The sequence below is a fragment of the Macaca nemestrina genome, chromosome 12, assembly GCF_043159975.1.
Source record: "Macaca nemestrina isolate mMacNem1 chromosome 12, mMacNem.hap1, whole genome shotgun sequence".
Classification (NCBI taxonomy): Eukaryota; Metazoa; Chordata; class Mammalia; order Primates; family Cercopithecidae; genus Macaca; species Macaca nemestrina.
In genome coordinates this window covers 131,821,560-131,840,047 of record NC_092136.1, presented here as the reverse complement: position 1 = coordinate 131,840,047, position 18,488 = coordinate 131,821,560, and the positions used below count along the sequence as shown (strand labels likewise).

The following is an 18,488-nucleotide window of genomic DNA, read 5'->3' as shown; positions in this document are numbered from 1 at the left end:
CAATGTACTGCAGTCCACACTCCTTGGTTTAATTAAAGAGGGCGAGCTCAGAGTTGCTTGTTGCCAGTAGGGGTCTAAGGGAGAGTCAAGGATTGGAGGTTGGGGTGGGGGGCAGAGTGGGGGGCAGATAATGTGGAGGAAGAGTCTGGCAGAAAGAGAGTGGGTTAAATAGGAGAGGGAGAGGGGGAGTTCTGCAGGGATTCAGTTTTCAAACCTAGCCATCAGGCATAACGTGAACACATACTGCGTGCTTAGCCTACGTTAGCTGCTGTTAAGGAGTTAAGGAAGTAGAAGATGTGATGTCTACTCAGGGTGCTTGCAACTTGGACAGTGGACTAGGAAGAAGGGTAGACAGTACAACACTCAGGTTATATGAGCCATACTGGGTCCCAAATGCTAAAACCCTACCATAATTCCAAATTCAAGCATGTTTCTGATGTGTATCCTTCAAAAGAAGGGGGCTCTCATGTCAGGAGGTATGTGATGGAGAAGGATGCCAGAAGATCTCTAGGATAAAAGGAGAAGCCCTATTCATAGCCCTCAGAGGTTTCTAGAGGGCAGCTTTCCTCCACCCTGTCCACTCTTTGCCTCCCCCATGGGAGGTTGGTGACCAACGTCATGGTAAAGTGGTTGCTCGGTCATCTATTGGGCCTAGTTAAGCAGACATAAGGCTGCCATCTAGAAGTGAGGGCATCACTCCTGTGTCTCCATCCCCTCCATGGCCTGCTACCTGGGTCTGGCGTCCTCCTTGCTCCAGACTCTGCATTGCAACACAGCTCATACTCTCGGCTCCATTTTGAGCCTGCGACTAAGTACTAAAGTCAAGCATTCTACTGTGCAAACCCCACTGTCTCTAATTCTCAGGGAGAAAGGCAAGAACCTCATGTCAGCCTTGGATCCCAAGTGGGGATTATAGTCCAGCTGATGTTTTGATCTGCTCATGGCTCAGTTTTGTGATTATGTTCTATTAGCCAAAATCCTGCAGGGAAAGAAAGATGAGTGATAGGATTCAGGCACATGTTTCCTCAGGAACTTTTGACGGTCTCTACCTTTCCCTGTACACGTCAAGGATGAGAAGCAGTGGGGAGGGGGCAGTTTCAGGCAGCCTTAGCTCCTTCCTGTGGTCTATCTTGATCCAGATGTCCATGACGGGATGTCCAGCAGATATTTACAAGCATGGTTCTTCCATTGCAAAGTAAAATCTGTGTTCCTTGACAGCTTGAACCCAGCTTTCGAGAGTGGGTAAAAGGCTTGTTTCTAAGATGGTTCAGGCAGCCTAGTTGTGGCCTTATAGGCCAGAGGTACTTGATCACCAATCACCTGGACATTTGATTCCAACTTTGCAAATTCAGTATTGATCAGAATCATCTGTAATAGTCTCTCTTGCTGGGCAGCAGGGAAACTCCTTTTCTTGTTTTCCCAGAAACCCAACCATGTGAGCCAAAAAGACCCGAGTGGCCACACTCTGCCCACTCCCACTGGCTTCCTTCCGGCAGCTCATTTCCCTCTTGCTTTCTTGCTCCTCCCACTTCCCTTCCCCACACCTTGTCCTCCCTGTGTGGCTGCCTCCTGAAACCCTAGATCCTCCTCACTGCCCTCATCTCCTGTTGTTCTTTTCCTTGGTAGCACAAGCCCCCAGAAATGTTCCTCTGTGTGTTACCTCGGCAGGTCTGGTACACGCTGCAGCAGGTGTGCTGACATTTTATCTCGGCGCAGTGTCTGCAGGTAGAGCCATGCCCTAGACAGCAAACCTAGAAGGACAGTCAGGGTGGGGATGCTTGTGGGTGACTTTTAATCATTCCAAATGGAGAAACCAGATGGGGATTGCCTCAATACAAAGTGTTGTTGTTGTTGTTGTTGTTGTTGCAAACTGGGAATAGACCAACAAAGAGATCGGTCACCTGTTTTAGTCTGTTCTTATGCTACTAAAAAAGACATACCCGAGACTGGGTAATTTATAAAGCAAAGAGGTTTAATTGACTCATAGTTCCACATGGCTGGGGAAGCCTCACAATCATAGTGGAAGAGTCAAGGACATCTTACATGGCAGCAGGCAAGATGCTTGTGCAGGGGAACTCCCATTTATAAACCCATCAGATCTCATAAGACTTCCTCACTACCACGAGTAGAGTATGGTGGAACTGCGTCCATGATTTAATCATTTCCACCTGGCTCCGCCCTTGACACGTGGGGATAATTACAATTCAAGGTGAGATTTGGGTGGGGACACTCCCAAACCCTATCTTCACCTCCTAAAATTGTCCCCAGAGGTATTCACAGAGAAGACAAGATATTCTGTCAGGACTTTGTATAATCTAAAAAGTGGAAGGCTAAAATCTTTGACCCCTCATGTTTCTTTCAACTTTATAACTCTAAGGAACTGGCTGAGGCAATAAACAGGAGAACTGGATGCAAGAATGAGGGCTGAGATATCGCTGGCACAAAAGGACATAAAGGGAGAAAGAAAAGAAGTAGGTCAGGAAGGCCCCCATATTTTGCTCTGGATTTCCTGTTTGATCTTTTTCATTCCCAAATGCTTAGGATCCTTTCAGCTCTAATAAATCTTTTTGACTCACTACACCTTACTTGAGGGATCTAGAAATGACAAAGAACTAAAAAATTGAGATACGGAAAAATATAAACCACTTTGAGTCCTGGCCCCATGAGATTGCAGACTACCCAAGGTGAAGGTCCTTGTTTCCACATCATCTCTGCCCCCATTCCCTCACCACAGAGTCTGACGCAACACCTTGCTCATCCTGGATGTGAGCAGAATAAGTGCAGTGAGGTCAGAGCCAGCAGGCCGGCCAGTGGTCCTTCTCCCATAAGTCGTTTCTCTGTCTGTTCCTCCATTTCTAGCAGAACAGACCCTACTTGTGGATGTTGCATGCTCTTTGTATTCTGTGACTGTGCTGTCAGAATGTGTGCCCTACCGAGGAAGCCCCCTTAGATCCACATAACCCTGAGGCTTTTGCTCATTCTATCCCCAAGGATGCATCATGCATCTGAGGCAAGGACCCCCATATCCCCTGATGAATGGCCTCATTTGTATTTTTGCAGATCTTAATTTTGCTAATGCAGTGAATTGAACTCATCTTCTTTGAAGCACTCTTTCCATGGAAACAGCCTTGGTTTTTATGCATTTCTGCCAATGATTCAGAATCTGCTTTCTGTTGCTTCCAACCATGTTGTATTAGGATGCTGGAGTGCTTAGAGCAGGCCCATAATGCCTCTGGCTTATTGTCATAGTACAGGACATTTCGCTGTAAAGCAAAACTGTTGAGCAGACTTGCAGTTCCTGTTTGACAAGGAAAATATTGCAGTCTTATAGCCTTTTAAAAAAAGTCCTTGGTGAACATGTCTTTAGAATCTTTCCAATGGCTCACAGGCCATCTTGCTTGCCCCACCTCTGTCTTTCTTTCCTTCCTCCTCCTCCCTCTCCTTCCTATCCTATCCTGTTCCTCCCTCATCTGTTTCTCCCTGCCCATTTCCCTTCTTTTAGTTCATAGTCAGCAATTTGGTTTCCTGGCAGCTAGTAGAGAGGATTAAAACATTGATTGCCTTCTGCCCCATTCTCTGCAGACTGGAATCAGGATTTTACATTTTACAGCCAGAACCGGAGAGGGCAGCCCTACAGCTTCCTAAGTCTTCTGTCATGTAGCAACCTAGATTCATTCTGCTTTAAAAATCTCACCCAGCATTCAAAGGAGTTAAGAAAATAACATGTAAGTCACCTTCACCGAGTCTGAGATGGAGAGAAGTTTCAACAACATTTTCCATTTTTCAACAAGGGAACATGTTTTGGCGAGGATGCATGTTTTGTGGGAAGATCGTGAAGAAACCATGCGTCCTGATCCTCAGCCTCAATGTAGCCAGCCTACTGAGCCCTAAACCCCCAAAACAGTGAGTCTTTGGAGGGGCAGGCTCCACAACAGTCTCAGCCTGAGGGGCTCTTAGTATATTTTCCTAACACGCTGACCCTAGAGGACTTCAGGTGTGTGGGTGGGAGAAAGCCCATGAACAGTGCGGCATGGGGCATCACAGCTTCACTGCTCAGGATGTGGGCCCCGTCCCAGCCATGGAGGCAGCCCCTGGGCATGTGTCAGAAATGTGGAATCCCAGACCCCACTCCAGACCTACTGGATCAGAATCTATATTTAAAAAGAAAAATCTCTGAAGAACTTATATGCAAATTAAAATCTGAGAAGCGCTTACTTCATTGTACAAGCTTGACAAAATTCATTTTCTCCACTTAATGAGGTAGTATTATAACGATCCCCATTTTACATGAGATGCACTTTTTCTTCCTCCCTTCCTTTTCTGCTGTTGCATAACTGGTCCCATAAAAACAGCATCACAGACAGTGGAAAGAAATCCCACATTCCAGAGGCTGCCGTGTCATCTGGTAATTCTGCTGGAAGGATGCAGGACCTGTCTTACCCATGCAGATGCACACGGGCCTCCCCCTTCTGTGAAGCCGTCCCCTCCCTATGTGTAGGTCGACATTTCTAAGTCCACTGGCATTCGTGGATCTCACTTTATCTGGAGCTTTTAAGGCATCTGGCTCAGGTCCACCGAGCAGCATGATCTGGGGCTTTCTTCTCTCTGAGGCAAGGGGAATGTTGACCCTGCCTGAGACTCCAGCCAGGCCCTCAGCAGGTAGCCCATGTGTTTGGTTAAATGCAATGCAATTTAATTACTCATGGCAAAATCCTCTGTGGTACATTTTGAAAAAATAATGGAGCCATAGTAGTAGAAAGCCAGGCTTCTCATCCTACCACATTTATTTCTTGCTGGAAAAAAAATGGTGAGGTGAGTGTGGAACATCATTTTGATGTGTTTGATTCCATTGTAGTTTAATCCTTAAAAATGCTTAGACTGATCAACTAACTTTTCTTTGTTAAATTTTATTTAAAAAGTAATCTCAGAATCCCTTTCACTGTGATATTCTGTTAGCCTATGTAGAAATAAAGGGAGTAGGGCAAGAAAGTGTTTGCATGTCCGTAGTGCACCTTGAAGAATTAGGATATGAACTAACCTGGATCATTATGTCTGCTGTGGTAGAGGCTTTTGATCCAGCAGCACCACCCAGCAAATGGGGACTTAACCCAGATCCAGCTGGCCCGTGCTCTGGAGTTTCTTCCTTGAAATTGTCTAAGTTCCCGTCTGGTGCCTGGGACCATCTGGGGCAAGCAGCATCATTCGGGAGAGACACTCGGATCCTAGGCTAGGTGTGGTCGCTGTTTCATACCCCGTTTCTTCACTCTGGAGATATTCCACCCGGCACCCTTCAGCCACTCCTTATATGAGTTCACCCGGATTTCCCAGTGACTCTGAACCTCACATCTGTGAGTACGTTTTGGGACCCTGTCCTCAGGACCAGGCTTGAGGAGGGTAGCCAGGCAAGTGAATTGCTCCCACTAGCCAATGAATTATTTCCTCCATGAAAGTGCACAGTTTGGGCTAACAGAATGGTGCTGATTTGCAGTGACATTTCTATACATAGATTGGTAGCCAGTACCCAGAGACCGATGGTACTCCCTGGTTGGGCATGACCTGGGGTAAGACATGGAGGCAAGGAAGACAGCAAGAGCCAGAAAGCACACAGTCTGGGGAAATGGGCAGGTAGGTGGTGGAAGCCCCCAAGGCTTAGACTTGGAGCAGAGTCAGGGCACCCAAGTACCTGCCTCCTTACCCCCTATGCCCCAGCCCACCTCCACAGATCCTCACTGTTGCACACCCTACACCCTACACACCAGCCCACCTCCTCCACCTTCCTGCTGCACACCCTACACCCTGCACACTGGCCCACCTCCACAGAAACCTTCCTGCTGCTCACCTTATACCCTGTACATCGGCCCACTCCCTCCACCATCCTGCTGTCTATCCTACACCCTGCACACTGGCCCACCCCCTCCACATTTCCGCTGCCCATCCTACACCCTGGACACCAGCCCATCTCCACAGACACGTTCCTGCTGCACACCCTACACCCTACACACTGTCCCCACCTTCCAGCCCCCTGCTGCCCACCCTATACCTTGCACACCATCCCAACTCCACAGACACGTTCCTGCTCCACACCCTATGCCCTACACACCAGCCCATCCCCTCCACAGACACCTTCCTGCTTCACACCCATGGTGGACCCAAACCCATTGGATCAGAACATGCTTTCACAAACTTGTGGGGAAAGCTAACATTTTTGTTGCCCTGAAAACTACTGTGGCCCTCAGGACTGCAGGCCTATAAGAAAGGCAAATGGCTGTGCCTTATCCTTGGGCTTTATCTTGGTTTTCGAGGGATCTCAGTGTTTTGACAGAATCCAGAACATTTGTGATGGAAGACAGAGGGTCTGTTGTGTTTGCACTGGACCACAGGGAGTAATATAAAGGGTAAGGTGGAGAGGCCAGATTGTTGCAAGAACCTGTAATGGTGACATAAAAGCAACAAAAATTTTGCAGCCCATAATATTTTGAATTATGAATGACAAGTTTCACAGGTACCTGAGAATGAATCCTCCAGGGAGCTCCACCAAATTGAGTATTAAATCCACTAGGCTATTCTGGCAACCACAGATCCAGCATTCGGGTCTATCACACTTGTGTTGGCCAATGCATATTGAGCACCTATTACAAAGCCATCATGGGGTCCTTCCTCGTTCGTTCATTCTCACTCTATCTTCTCCAACACAGGTAGAAACAAAACCAACTACTTTGCATTTATTTATATTAAAGTGTGGAATGTTTACTTATTTGTTCTACAAGTAGTAGTTTGTATTCTGCATACAAAAACATTTCTACATAATGAAAAATTAAGATGTGTTCCACAGTAACATACTCTAAAGTTATTCCATGGTTTTATTATATTATTGATCATGACAATTCTTTTTAAAATATCAGTTTGATGATGCACCGAGGTATTTATCATGTCATCTCTGAGTTAATTATCACAATAATCATATAAGAAAAATAATGACATGTTTTCTTACCAAATGCTCTAAAAAAGTTAAGTGGCTTGGCTGAAAATACATTGATGCAAGACACAAGCAGAGAATATCTTTCTTCCATTGCCGTATCTTTTGAGCAACTTGATGCCCTCTGTCTTTGACTTGATGTCCTACTCCATTCTGATGGCTTTTTCTCTTCCTTCTCCTACAGTCTCTAGATGTGAATATGGCTCTGTCCCTGGTTACACGGTTTCCTGATTGTTTCCTGTCTGCTTCTTTCTTCCCAGAAGGCCAGGGCTTTGTAAGTGAGGATGAGTACCTGGAGATCTCTGACATCAAGCGAGACCAGTCTGGGGAGTACGAATGCAGCGCGTTGAACGATGTCGCTGCGCCCGATGTGCGGAAAGTAAAAATCACTGTAAACTGTGAGTGGACCTGCAGCCGGGGGGTTCTGGGGAACAGAGGGCACCGGGAGTAGGCGGACAATCTGGTAATGGCAGTGCCATTTTCCAAAAGACCCAAGTTGCTGCCAACAGGAAAATACTTCATCAAATGGCTTTGCTCACCATGGCCTCCATGCCATTTGTCCCTGGAGTCTTCCTGTGACTGCCAGAGTTTTCAGCAAATGGAGAGAATTGTTAACTGAGAATAGGTTTGGAGGCCTGAAAAAGATGTTGGGGTCAATGCAATATCTTCAGGCAAGTTATTTTTCCTGAAATAAATGATTATTTCACTGGGAAAGAGGGTTGTCACAAGTAATCCATTTACGTAGCAAATGGCTGGATGTGCCCTTCTTCTCTTTCATGAAATCACTCTGTGTGCATGCATGCATGTGTGTGTGCTTGCGTGCGTGCGTGTGTGTGTGTGTGTTTCCCACAGATCCTCCCTATATCTCAAAAGCCAAGAACACTGGTGTTTCCGTCGGTCAGAAGGGCATCCTGAGCTGTGAAGCCTCTGCAGTCCCCATGGCTGAATTCCAGTGGTTCAAGGAAGATACCAGGTACCTTTTAAATGATGCCTGGACAGTTCTGAAGCAGAGCTGATGGGCCATCTTCACATGGGAGAAGGATGGGGATGAAGGAAAGGGGAAAGATAAGGCAAAACAGAAATGCTTTATACCCTCTTTTGTAACAAAGTCTCCTTTTACAACCAGAAAAACATGGAGGAGGCTGGGAAGTGAACAAAATGAACTGACCATGATTCTGAATCTGAGACTTGTTGTAGACATGTCAGTCATTGGGAATTAGAAGCCAGTACATTTATCCTGTTGGGTAAAAGCATCGTTTCCCTTGTCCTCCTGTTGGACACTGAGGTTCTTAGGGTTTGAGTTTGAAGGACAAGGTTAGTTGGAGAGAAGCGTTTTGTGAGGAGGAGGGCCTCTTTGTAGAATGAATAGATGGCAATGCCTTCCCTCTTGCAGGTTAGCCACTGGACTGGATGGAGTGAGGATTGAGAACAAAGGCCGCATGTCCACTCTGACTTTCTTCAATGTTTCAGAAAAGGATTATGGGAACTATACTTGTGTGGCCACAAACAAGCTTGGGAACACCAATGCCAGCATCACATTGTATGGTGAGTGCCAGAAGCCTGGATGCAGCGGGCTCAGCCACATGGGGAGGCTTGAGGGACTCAGGAGGGAGGAAGTTGCAATCTGCTTGGCCTGTGTCCATCCATCCTGCTCAACCCACCACCTGTAGATAAGACATACTTCTCCCTGCCATTCCCCTAGCATGCCATGCAGAGATAGTTACATGGTAATTGGTATTTCATGGTCATTAAAAGGCAAGGTTTGCCCTTACAACAGGAGTAAACCAAATTGTGAATCAGATAGAATGGTGTTTGTATAAAGAAGATAGAACCATGGTTCACGCCTGTAATCCCGGCACTTTGGGAGGCCAAGACAGGTGGATCACGAGGTCAGGGGATCGAGACCTTCCTGGCTAACATGGTGAAACTCCTTCTCTACTAAAAAAAAAAAAAAATTAGCCGGGCGTGGTGACGGGCGCCTGTAGTCCCAGCTACTCGGGAGGCTGAGGGAGGAGAATGGCGTGAACCTGGGAGGTGGAGCTTGCAGTGAGCCGAGATTGTGCCACCGCACTCCAGACTGGCGACAGAGTGAGACTCCGTCTCAAAAAAAAAAAAAAAAATAGAACCATGGGCCAATTCAACTGTATAATCTTAAGATGCCTTCTGTAGTTGGAGTCTATGATTCTGGGGGTGATATTTGTTGCTTTAAACCTAGTCAATTGCTTCCATCATGATTCTCATGTTGCTTGCATTTCGTGTTCTCATCCGTGGGGAGGAATGGAGTAGCAGTCTGAGACCTTATCAGGTGGCTGTTCTATCCACAACTGGAGCAGCAAACCCCCTCTGAAGGTCTTTCCCTCCCATATGGGTGGAGAAGACTTGGGAGCCCGGACTGACCTCCTTTAAAGCCCTTATGTCTCCCTGACTCCATTTTCCCACACTGCCGCATCCATATCCTTCTGCAACATTTCACACCATGGGCCAGGACCAGCTTGTTGTGATACTTTATGTGCGTATGTATTTGTTTATTTGCTGAGGTTTGGTTAGAGGGAAGCATCCGATGAGTAGGATGAGAGGATGAAGGATGAAGAGAGGTATCCACGTTTCCACGTGCACCTCAGACACAAGTTTTCAGCTCTGACCTTAACTAAACTTGGTCCACCAACCATCTGAAATGTGTGATCTATGTCTTTTGTTTTCTCTCTGCATTGTGTGTGCATTGTGCTGTGTGTGTCTTAGAAATAAGCCCCTCATCAGCAGTGGCAGGTGGGTACAGCATGTTCCTTCCTACCTCTGCCTGCCTGAATGCCTATGCCTTTGAGTTTTAGCCTACTTCAAAGATAGGCTTGCCTGCTTCGCCTCTGTAATTTATGTCTCTGAGGCAGATAGACCTCAAGGGGCTTGGTTTGCACAGTTTAGATAAAAAGCATGTAGAATATGACGGCTTTCACAGGCACTCTGTGGAATAGATTTATGGGTTTCAGGGGAAGGGGTTTTTGCCCCCAAAACAATAACCTTATACTTGGTCACGTTTGAAGAGGATGCTCATTCTGCTGTTTCTGCACACAGCAGCACCAAGAGCAACCCAGCCCAGAGATCAACTGGATTCATAGATAACTGTCTCCATGGGGACGTCACCCTACTATGAATGTTTTATTCTTTTAGCCCAAGGCAAGCAGGGCTAATGGTTTAGTTTTTAAAACTTTATTTTAAAATAAAAGTACTTGGGATCATTATTCATAATGATAATATCTGCTATTTACCAAATGTATACTGGTTTCTAGGCATCTTGTCAATGCTGTGCAAGGCAGGTTATTAACCCCATTTTACAGATAAGTGAAAGGAGAACTAAAGAGCTTGGGTAACACTGAAGGCCACTTAAATAATGAATAGGTACTGGATGAGACCTAGAAATGGAGCCTGCATTAGGTATTGGAGCATTTGCCCAGAGCATCAGCGAAGAGAAACATACACACGCATGCATGCACACACACACACTCTTACACAGTTGCTGGGGCATTTAGAAGAAGCAGTAGCTGGTGCTCAGCTATGCTTCCAGAACCGGAGGACATTCAACCCTACTGTTCTAAGATGTCGGTCTCAGTCACATGCAAAGAGATGACATTTGAATTTTCTTTTTCTTTTTCTTTTTTTTTTTTTGAGACGGAGTCTCGCTCTGTCACCCAGGCTGGAGTTCAGTGGTGCGATCTCGGCTCACTGCAAGCTCCACCTCCTGGGTTCATGCCATTCTCCTGCCTCAGCCTCCCGAGTAGCTGGGACTACAGGCGCCCGCCACCACGCCCGGCTAATTTTTTGTATTTTCAGTACAGACAGGGTTTCACCGTGTTAGCCAGGATGTTCTCGATCTCCTGACCTCATGATCCGCCTGTCTCGGCCTCCCAAAGTGCTGGGATTACAGGCATGAGCCACCGTGCCCGGCTGACATTTGAATTTTCTAGACCTGAAATAAGCTCTTCAACTATCACTGCCCACAGCTCTTGATCCACGGCACTCACAGACGTATAGTCCTGCCTGCGCCCCAGTGACCAGGAACACCCATGCCTTGGTCTTAACAAAACTGAGAGGATAGGGTGGGATTGAGTTGCTTCCCTGCCATGACCTGCCGTTATCCCCATGGTTGGTGGGATTGCAGTGGCAGGGAGTGTGATGCAGAGAAGGGCACAGGACTGGCAACCCAATGGCCCTTCTTGTCTCTCTCTGCCATGAACTAAGAAAGGAGTGTTTCATAGCTGCTAGCAACAGCCGGTGTATGCCAAAACTGTCTTAGTTGGCTTGTGTTGCCATAACAAAATACCACAGATGGGAAGGCTTAAACAACAGACATTTATTATCTCACAGTCCTGGAGGCTAGAAGTTCAAGATGCAGGTTTCTGCCCAGGCGGCTCTAATGAGGGCACACCTCGTGGCTTGTAGACAGCTGCTGTGTCCTCACATGGTTTCTGCTCTGAATTCTCATAGAGAAAGAGAGAGAGGGAGCTTTCGGGTGTCTCTTCTGATAAGGACACTAACTATATTGGATCAGGGCCCCACCTTTATGACCTAATTTAACCTTAATTACTTCCGTATAGGTGCCACCTCCAAATACAGACGTACTGGGAGTTATAGCATCAACATAGACATTTGGTAGCAGAGGGATGCAATTCAGCCCATAGCACAGGCAGACATTTACATTCCAATTCAGCCTTCACATCCCAATTCACTTAAACTTGCTGAGCCTTCCTTCCCTCATATGTGCTATCGGGATATTAACGCCTGCTTCAAAAGACTGGTGACAGGATTAAATAAGATTGTATACATTAAGAATCCCATAAATGCTATGTTAGATGTGTGGATTTGACCACAAACAAAAACCGTAGGTCTGAGTTTACAACCGTAGGATGATATTTTCTGACCTACGGACATGAGAGTGCCACTGTGAATTGTCAATAAGACAGTGTTCATCAAAGTGGCATGACTCACTGAATACTGTTGTGTTCCTACTGGTACCTGCCAACGTTTATTGTGACATGGCCCATGCTATCCCTTCATATGCCTGCCAGAGTCACTGCTCAACTGGACTTCTTTTCTCTCCTCCAAAGTCCCCCGTGCCCTTCCTCTCCGGCATTCATGATCCCTATAACCCACCCTATCTCACTTCACCCTGTTGCACACACTTGCCTTCAGCATCCCTTCCTGAAGGAAGCCTTTCCTGACCTCTCTGACCAGGCCAGTCCCCCATTCTGCATCCACTCATTCTGTGCCTTTGACTGCTGCACTCACACAGGGCATTGTCTAGCATTCATTTAACAAACATGCATTTAGGACTTGTTACAAGCCAGGCACTGTTCTATGTGATCAGGAGACAGCAGTGACTCAACAGATAGGTTCCTTGTTTCTACAGACTTTATCTTCTAGTTGTAATTTTGTTTTTGTTTAATATTTCAAAATTTGTTTGTTTAAAGTATTTCTTCCTCTTCAGCCTGTAAGCTCCATGAACATAGGGGCCATACCTGGCTTAATCCCCAGGACCTTATACAAGGATCTACACACAGTAGCTCATCAGGAAAACTTTGTGGAACAAATGAATGTGTGAATGTATGTGGGGGTAGAAAGAATGTATTGGTCACAGCAACAATTTAGCTGTCAGGGATTAAAATGCCATGGCATAGAAGAAGGGGTATGTGTCTCACCCTATGCTGCTCACTGGCTGAATGGCTTTGGGAAGGTCAGTCTCAGTGGGTCTTTTTATATTTTTAATCAGTGAAGGCATTTTGGATAAGATGTTTGGTTTTTGTGGTCCCTACAAGGCACAATTCTCTGATCCTATGACTGTGTGGCAATAGTTTCAGCACAAGATCAGACAGATAGTGTCCGGTTGACCTGCTCTTTCTCCTGGCCAGGGATGCTTTTCCTAGTCCTCAATGCCCCCATAATTATGCCTAATTATTACCAACCATTTAGTGTGTACAGGGCGCTAGACTAAGTGCTTTTCCTTTTTTTATCACCCTTAGTGACTCTATGAAGTAAGTACTATATTTATCCTGATTTAACACTTGAGGAAATTGTGAGGTTAGGCGGATAACTGAGAACACCCTGGCTCACCAGTGCTTGTGCTGGGATTTGAGCCGATGTCCCCCCAATCCCACGCTGGAGTGCTTCGCTCCTATTGCAGTCCAGCTCAAAGACCTGGCAACCCATCATGGACGTGGCGACTTTCCAAATGGAGCCTCATATCAGCTATTAGTTTGCTTAGACCCAAGTCCCACATCAAATTCTCCTTTCTTCTATCTACTTCTGAACCAATTCCTGTAAAGGACAATTTTTACATTTGCAACCCATATACTCATACTTTCCCAACACACAGTCCCCATCTGCAGGCGTGCATTTGTATTTACTCTCACAGACTGTCAGTCTGTTTTCCGAGAGCCCTCTTTGACTCTGCCCCTGTGATCCCCTCACAGCGTGCCTCTCTCACACTACATCTTTTATATAGTCCATACCTACAAGCAAAGAGCAAAGGAAAATAGGATACAAGCAATTTTGAAAGAATGCAGAGGACAAAAACTGGAGACAATGGGTTGGTGAGTGGTTTGAAACCTGAAATGACTAGAAATGTGTGAGTGACCACATGGTAGGTGATCGTCCAAGATGAATCAGCTGTTGGCACTGATATGAAATCCTTCTTCTTCATCACGCCAGTTGCTTTCCCCACACAGAGCCACAAGGACAGAGTGGTCACCTAGGCAGAGCGCCAACTCACAGGCACATTTTAGACCACCCACTTCCCTTAGCCCCAGGCAACTGCAGGTGCTGGAAAAGTGGCCCGATATGGAGAGGAGGTCAACACTGGCAGCCACAGGGCTCCAGTCCTGACTCTGATACAGACAAACTGTGATGCTGTCTGTTCTTAAGTCATGCATAAAACATAAAAGCTGAGCAAGATGAACTCCCAGGTTACTTTCAGTTTTCTAAGTGTCAGTGCTGAATTTGGGAAACAATGGGAACAAAGGGCAAGGAACAGGTCTCCAAAAGCCATCAACCATAACCATGGGCAACCTTTGCAAAGCAGCTTGCTCCAAGCATTGGTTAGCTTTACTGAGTGGGTGCGGCCATTGGAAGGCCCACAGGGAGCCCCTTGGCACCTTGAAACCTTGCCAGGCCTATGAACAGCAGGGGTGGCCAGGGTTCAGCTTGCTGACTACAGCTCTGTCCCTTGTGGAGGTCACTCACTTTCTCTCAGTTCGCCAACCCCCTTTGCTCCCTCTGGGCCCTGAGCAAGAAGCCCCATCCTCCCATCCTGTCCTTAGTGTGCAGAGAAGGAAGATTCTGGACTTGATTACATCCGGCACTGCAGAGAGTGCGACGTGCTTAATGAGGCATGTAAACGGCTGGATGACTGGAACTGGTAGGGGAAAGGGACAGAGAACGCAAACAAAGCCAAGCCAGAGGGGGGAGACTGCAGAGAGAAAAACAAATTTCTCACATTTTATCTGTGAAATTGCAGCAACACAAATCAGTTACATTAAGAGTTAAGTGGAGGGCACAGGGACAACTCACAGGAATCCTGTCATTGCGAGTGAAAAAGGCAAACGCTCCAGTTAAGGCAACATCTGTGCACAGAGTTTCCTCCTCAGGCCAAGCCTGAGCCCTCTGGGAGCAGCTGTGACTCCAGCCTGCCTCGGCGGCTCCTGGGAGCCATGAGGGCAGAATCTCTATTTTCTGTTGCTAGTGGCCATTCTTCTAGAATAAATATACATATCAGACTGGCTGAGCCGGACTTCCTTCAGCCAGAGCCTGCACCAGGCAGCGGCTCTCACCCTCTGCTTTCTGCTGACCTCCTTCTCATGGGAAACCACCCCACCGTGGGCAGAGCCCTCAGCGCTGCTGCCTTATCCCCCACTTCCCTCCTCTTCCTGCCTCCATCTTCTTGTTCTGTATCAGGGCATCCTCACAACTACACCTATCCCCAGGCGGCTCCAACTGGGACATGGAGAAGGGGCACAAAGACTGAGCTTCTCTTCAGTGCGACCTCCATGCCGCATCCGTGCCTTTGCTTCCCTCCAACCACAGGCCTCTGGGAGGGAGAACTCATGTTGTATCCCCACTTTCTCAAACCTCTTTATGCCTCAGCTACCACGATCTGTCTTACTCTAACACCTGACCTCCTCTCGGTGTCAGACCCCGTCTCACCTCGCAATGCCCCACTTCTGGCTTCTGTGATGTAATTGGGTGGTGCCTGTCTTCTTACCTTCCTCAGTCTGTGTCTAGCTCCAACAGCCCCTGCCCTATCGGTCCTCCCAGAGGTCAGCCTATGGTGAGAGGGGAAGGGCTCTGCTGTACCTTCAAGCACCCAACGGTGAGGTATTTTTTGGCCTGCATCGGCCTTATTCTGGATGCCTTAAAAATGCAGATATGTGAGCCTTGCCCCAGAATCATTTAATCAAAATCTCTAGGGAAGGTCCTGAGAATGCACTTTTTAACAGACTCTCCCAGGGAATCTTATGCACACCGAAGATTGTTGGCCTCTGAACAACAGTCTGCTAATTCCTGAATTTGTGTCTTTAGTTCTTTCCTGAATTCTGAGCTACAAGCCACTCTCTCTCTCTGAATATTCCACAGGGGTCTCAAAGGCAGCCTTTCTGCCCTGGGAAGACTCCGTGTGTGCCTCACTCTTCCCTGCACACTCTCTACAATCTCTGTGGTCATTTTTGACTTTCTCCTCTCCCTCACTCCTCACATCTGTTAGCCAACAAGTCCCACCAAATGGCCTTTCCTCTGACTTCTCCATCTCCATTATCACTCACATTGTGGCACGTGTCACACATGGACGATTGTGATATCCTCTCGCTGGTTCTCTCGTCTTTCTTTGGCAATCCGACTCCTATTGGTTTGCCACAGCAGGGCCAAGTGACATTTCCAAAACTCAGAACGAACCTTGTCATTTCGATTGCCGAAAACTTCTGCCTCCCAGAACAGCTTGACGCTAAGGCTGTTCTCGCTGTGAGGTCAGCGTAGCCTTATAGCTTCAAGTGTCCCCAGCACTCCACCTGTGACCTTCCCTGCATCCACCAGGCTGGGCCCCTATGTCCCAGATCCCATTAGACATCATGCTGTTGCCACTCTCCATCCATCCATCCATCCATCCATCCATCCATCCCTCCATCCATCCATCCATCCATCCATCCATCCATCCCTCCATCCCTCCATCCATCCATCCATCCATCCATCCCTCCATCCCTCCATCCATCCACCCATCCACCCATCCATCCATCCATCCATCCATCCATCCATCCATCCATCCATCCCTCCATCCATTCGTCTAGTCAACAAATATTTGTTTAGTGTCTACTGTATGCCAGGAATTATACAAGGACTAAGGTACAAGGAGAAACAGAATTTCCGATCTTGCACAAACAAGTAAATAGGCAGTTACAATAAAATATAAGAACGGCCATGCTTGAGGAATAAAGAAGCTGCCGGCTATCAAGTGTCAGCCACACATGGCTTTAGACACCTAAGAAGCCTTTGAGATAGATACTGTTATTATTTTTCACTGGACAGAAGAAGAGCCTAGAGCTCAAGAACAAATGATGTTACTAAATTCCCCCAGGTAGGAGGGATTCCAGCATGGACGGAAGAGGCAAGGGACAACAGCAGGTTTTGTACCTAGGTCTGTCTGACTTGATCCCCTGTTTCTTTCAAACCCATATACTGTGTCTCCCAGTGTGCTGGAGGGTCCCAGAAGCAGGCTTGTGCCGTCTTCTGTGTCTGAGGAGTGCGCACTTTCTGGCTCTGCTCAATGACGCCCCATATGTAAAGCATTTGTGAGCTCCACTGAAGAGTTAATCCCTCATCTTTTGGGCTCTCATAGTGGCTTACCCCTGGGCTTATATTTTGTTTGTATCTTTTTCTGCACTTAGAGGATGTAACACTACATCTTCCAGTGATTGTTGCCCAGTAACTGTTTGTTGAATTAATAAATATATCTTCCAGTCAGTGAGGGCATGGGTTATAGCCTCTATACAGTTTCATACCTTTCACTAACCAAAGAAAAGCCAAATACCCAAGAGAACTTGCAGTCCCCTCCCCTCAAGGAAGCCAAATCACTATTTTTCTGACTTTCCCTTGCATTCCAGCCTCCTCTATGTTCCAAATCTAATTTGAAATTTAGGGTCCCCCCATCCCAGATCTCCTTTTTGAAGGAGGCTATACCACATATTCCAATTCTCCGTTTAGGAAGATGTCCATCACATGATATCTTCTTGCAGAGACATCAAAAGCTGTACATATTTGTCCATTTCCTGCTGATAACGTGTATGGCTTTTATTTTTCAAATCCACAATTTAAATCCAGGTGGGAAGGGAATGAGTCAGAGAGAAACACCATTGCTTTTGGCTGATGACAGCAGCGTAATCATTTGTATTTTCCCCCAACCTGCAAAATGTCAACATATTAGAAAAAAACTGCAGACATTTCCCATTTCATTCTTGATGAGGTTCCTTGTCGTTGGCTCGTACCCCGCCCTCCTCGCTCTGAATCATTGACATCTGGCTATTAGCCTAAGCATTTAGAATTTAACACTGAGCGTTCAGGGTGTGCTGATGTCAGCACAGACACAGAGCTTATGGTTCAACATCGACTCAAGTCTTGTCTCTTTCAGGTTTGTGATGAGCTGACAGATTTGAATTAACTTCTGATATTAACTTCTTAAGCTTTTGTTTTTGTGGTAAGCACAAAACAGGGTGTGTTAAGGAGAACAGAACAAAGATGGTTGCCTCTTTATCAACTGGTCTTAGTTGTGCTGCAGAGCCTTGTTGGTTGATCTTACTTGTGAAACAATACAGTGCCACGTTTGCCGCTGTAATTAAACTCAATGGAGGAAAAGTTCCCTTTGAAGGGAAGTGGTGCGCCTTCATCAGCCAGCGCCTCTAAAAATAGCTTTATGTTTCACCAACAAGTGTAACACATACATCATCTAATTAGATTTCTTCGCTCCTCTTTTAATCACCAAGAACATCATTATCCTTTTGGTTCCTCATTAGGAAGGTCACGCAGTTCATAATCATACTTACAAAACCTATCCAAATTTCAGAACAAAACCATATCTTCTTAGACTTCAGATATTTCATTAATCTCACTGTTTGCTATCAACAAGCTCAACTTGCCTATGGGCTTCTTTTCTTTTCTTTTCTTTTTTAGTGTGATCACCCTACCATCTGCCATTTTAGTAGAATTTCAGCTATATAGTTTATGGTTGCTGGAGATCGATGTCATATTTTCATTACAATCATGGAAAAGAAAACCAGTGACACATTCCAATACCTTCATGGCTTGTTATATACACTACATTTTTAAGCTTCAAAATCTCTCATGAGGCAAGATCTCAGCAGGAAGTTTCTATATTTTTTCTGAGAGCTCTGTGCTGAGTTTGGGTACTGTGATTGTCAACACCTCCCACTCAAGAGGGTGTTGAGCTACCCCTGAATGCAGCAGTAAAACCTTTGTGCCAGGA

At 46.4% G+C, this 18,488-nt stretch overlaps 1 protein-coding gene across 13 annotated transcripts in view; it reads left to right on the top strand.

Moving 5' to 3' along the window:
* The window catches only part of LOC105476165 (opioid binding protein/cell adhesion molecule like), a 1,438,816-nt gene that overhangs the window by 1,408,350 nt on the left and 11,978 nt on the right, over window positions 1-18,488 (top strand). For 8 of the 13 annotated variants that reach the window (XM_011731836.2, XM_071076069.1, XM_071076066.1 and 5 more), the window contains 4 exons: window positions 7,237-7,374; window positions 7,829-7,949; window positions 8,370-8,521; window positions 9,716-9,742. In XM_011731836.2, the coding sequence (XP_011730138.1) occupies window positions 7,237-7,374; window positions 7,829-7,949; window positions 8,370-8,521; window positions 9,716-9,742 (438 nt within the window). The remainder of the gene's footprint in view (window positions 1-7,236; window positions 7,375-7,828; window positions 7,950-8,369; window positions 8,522-9,715; window positions 9,743-18,488) is intronic. The other 5 variants (XM_071076070.1, XM_071076074.1, XM_011731838.2 and 2 more) reach the window with 3 other exon arrangements.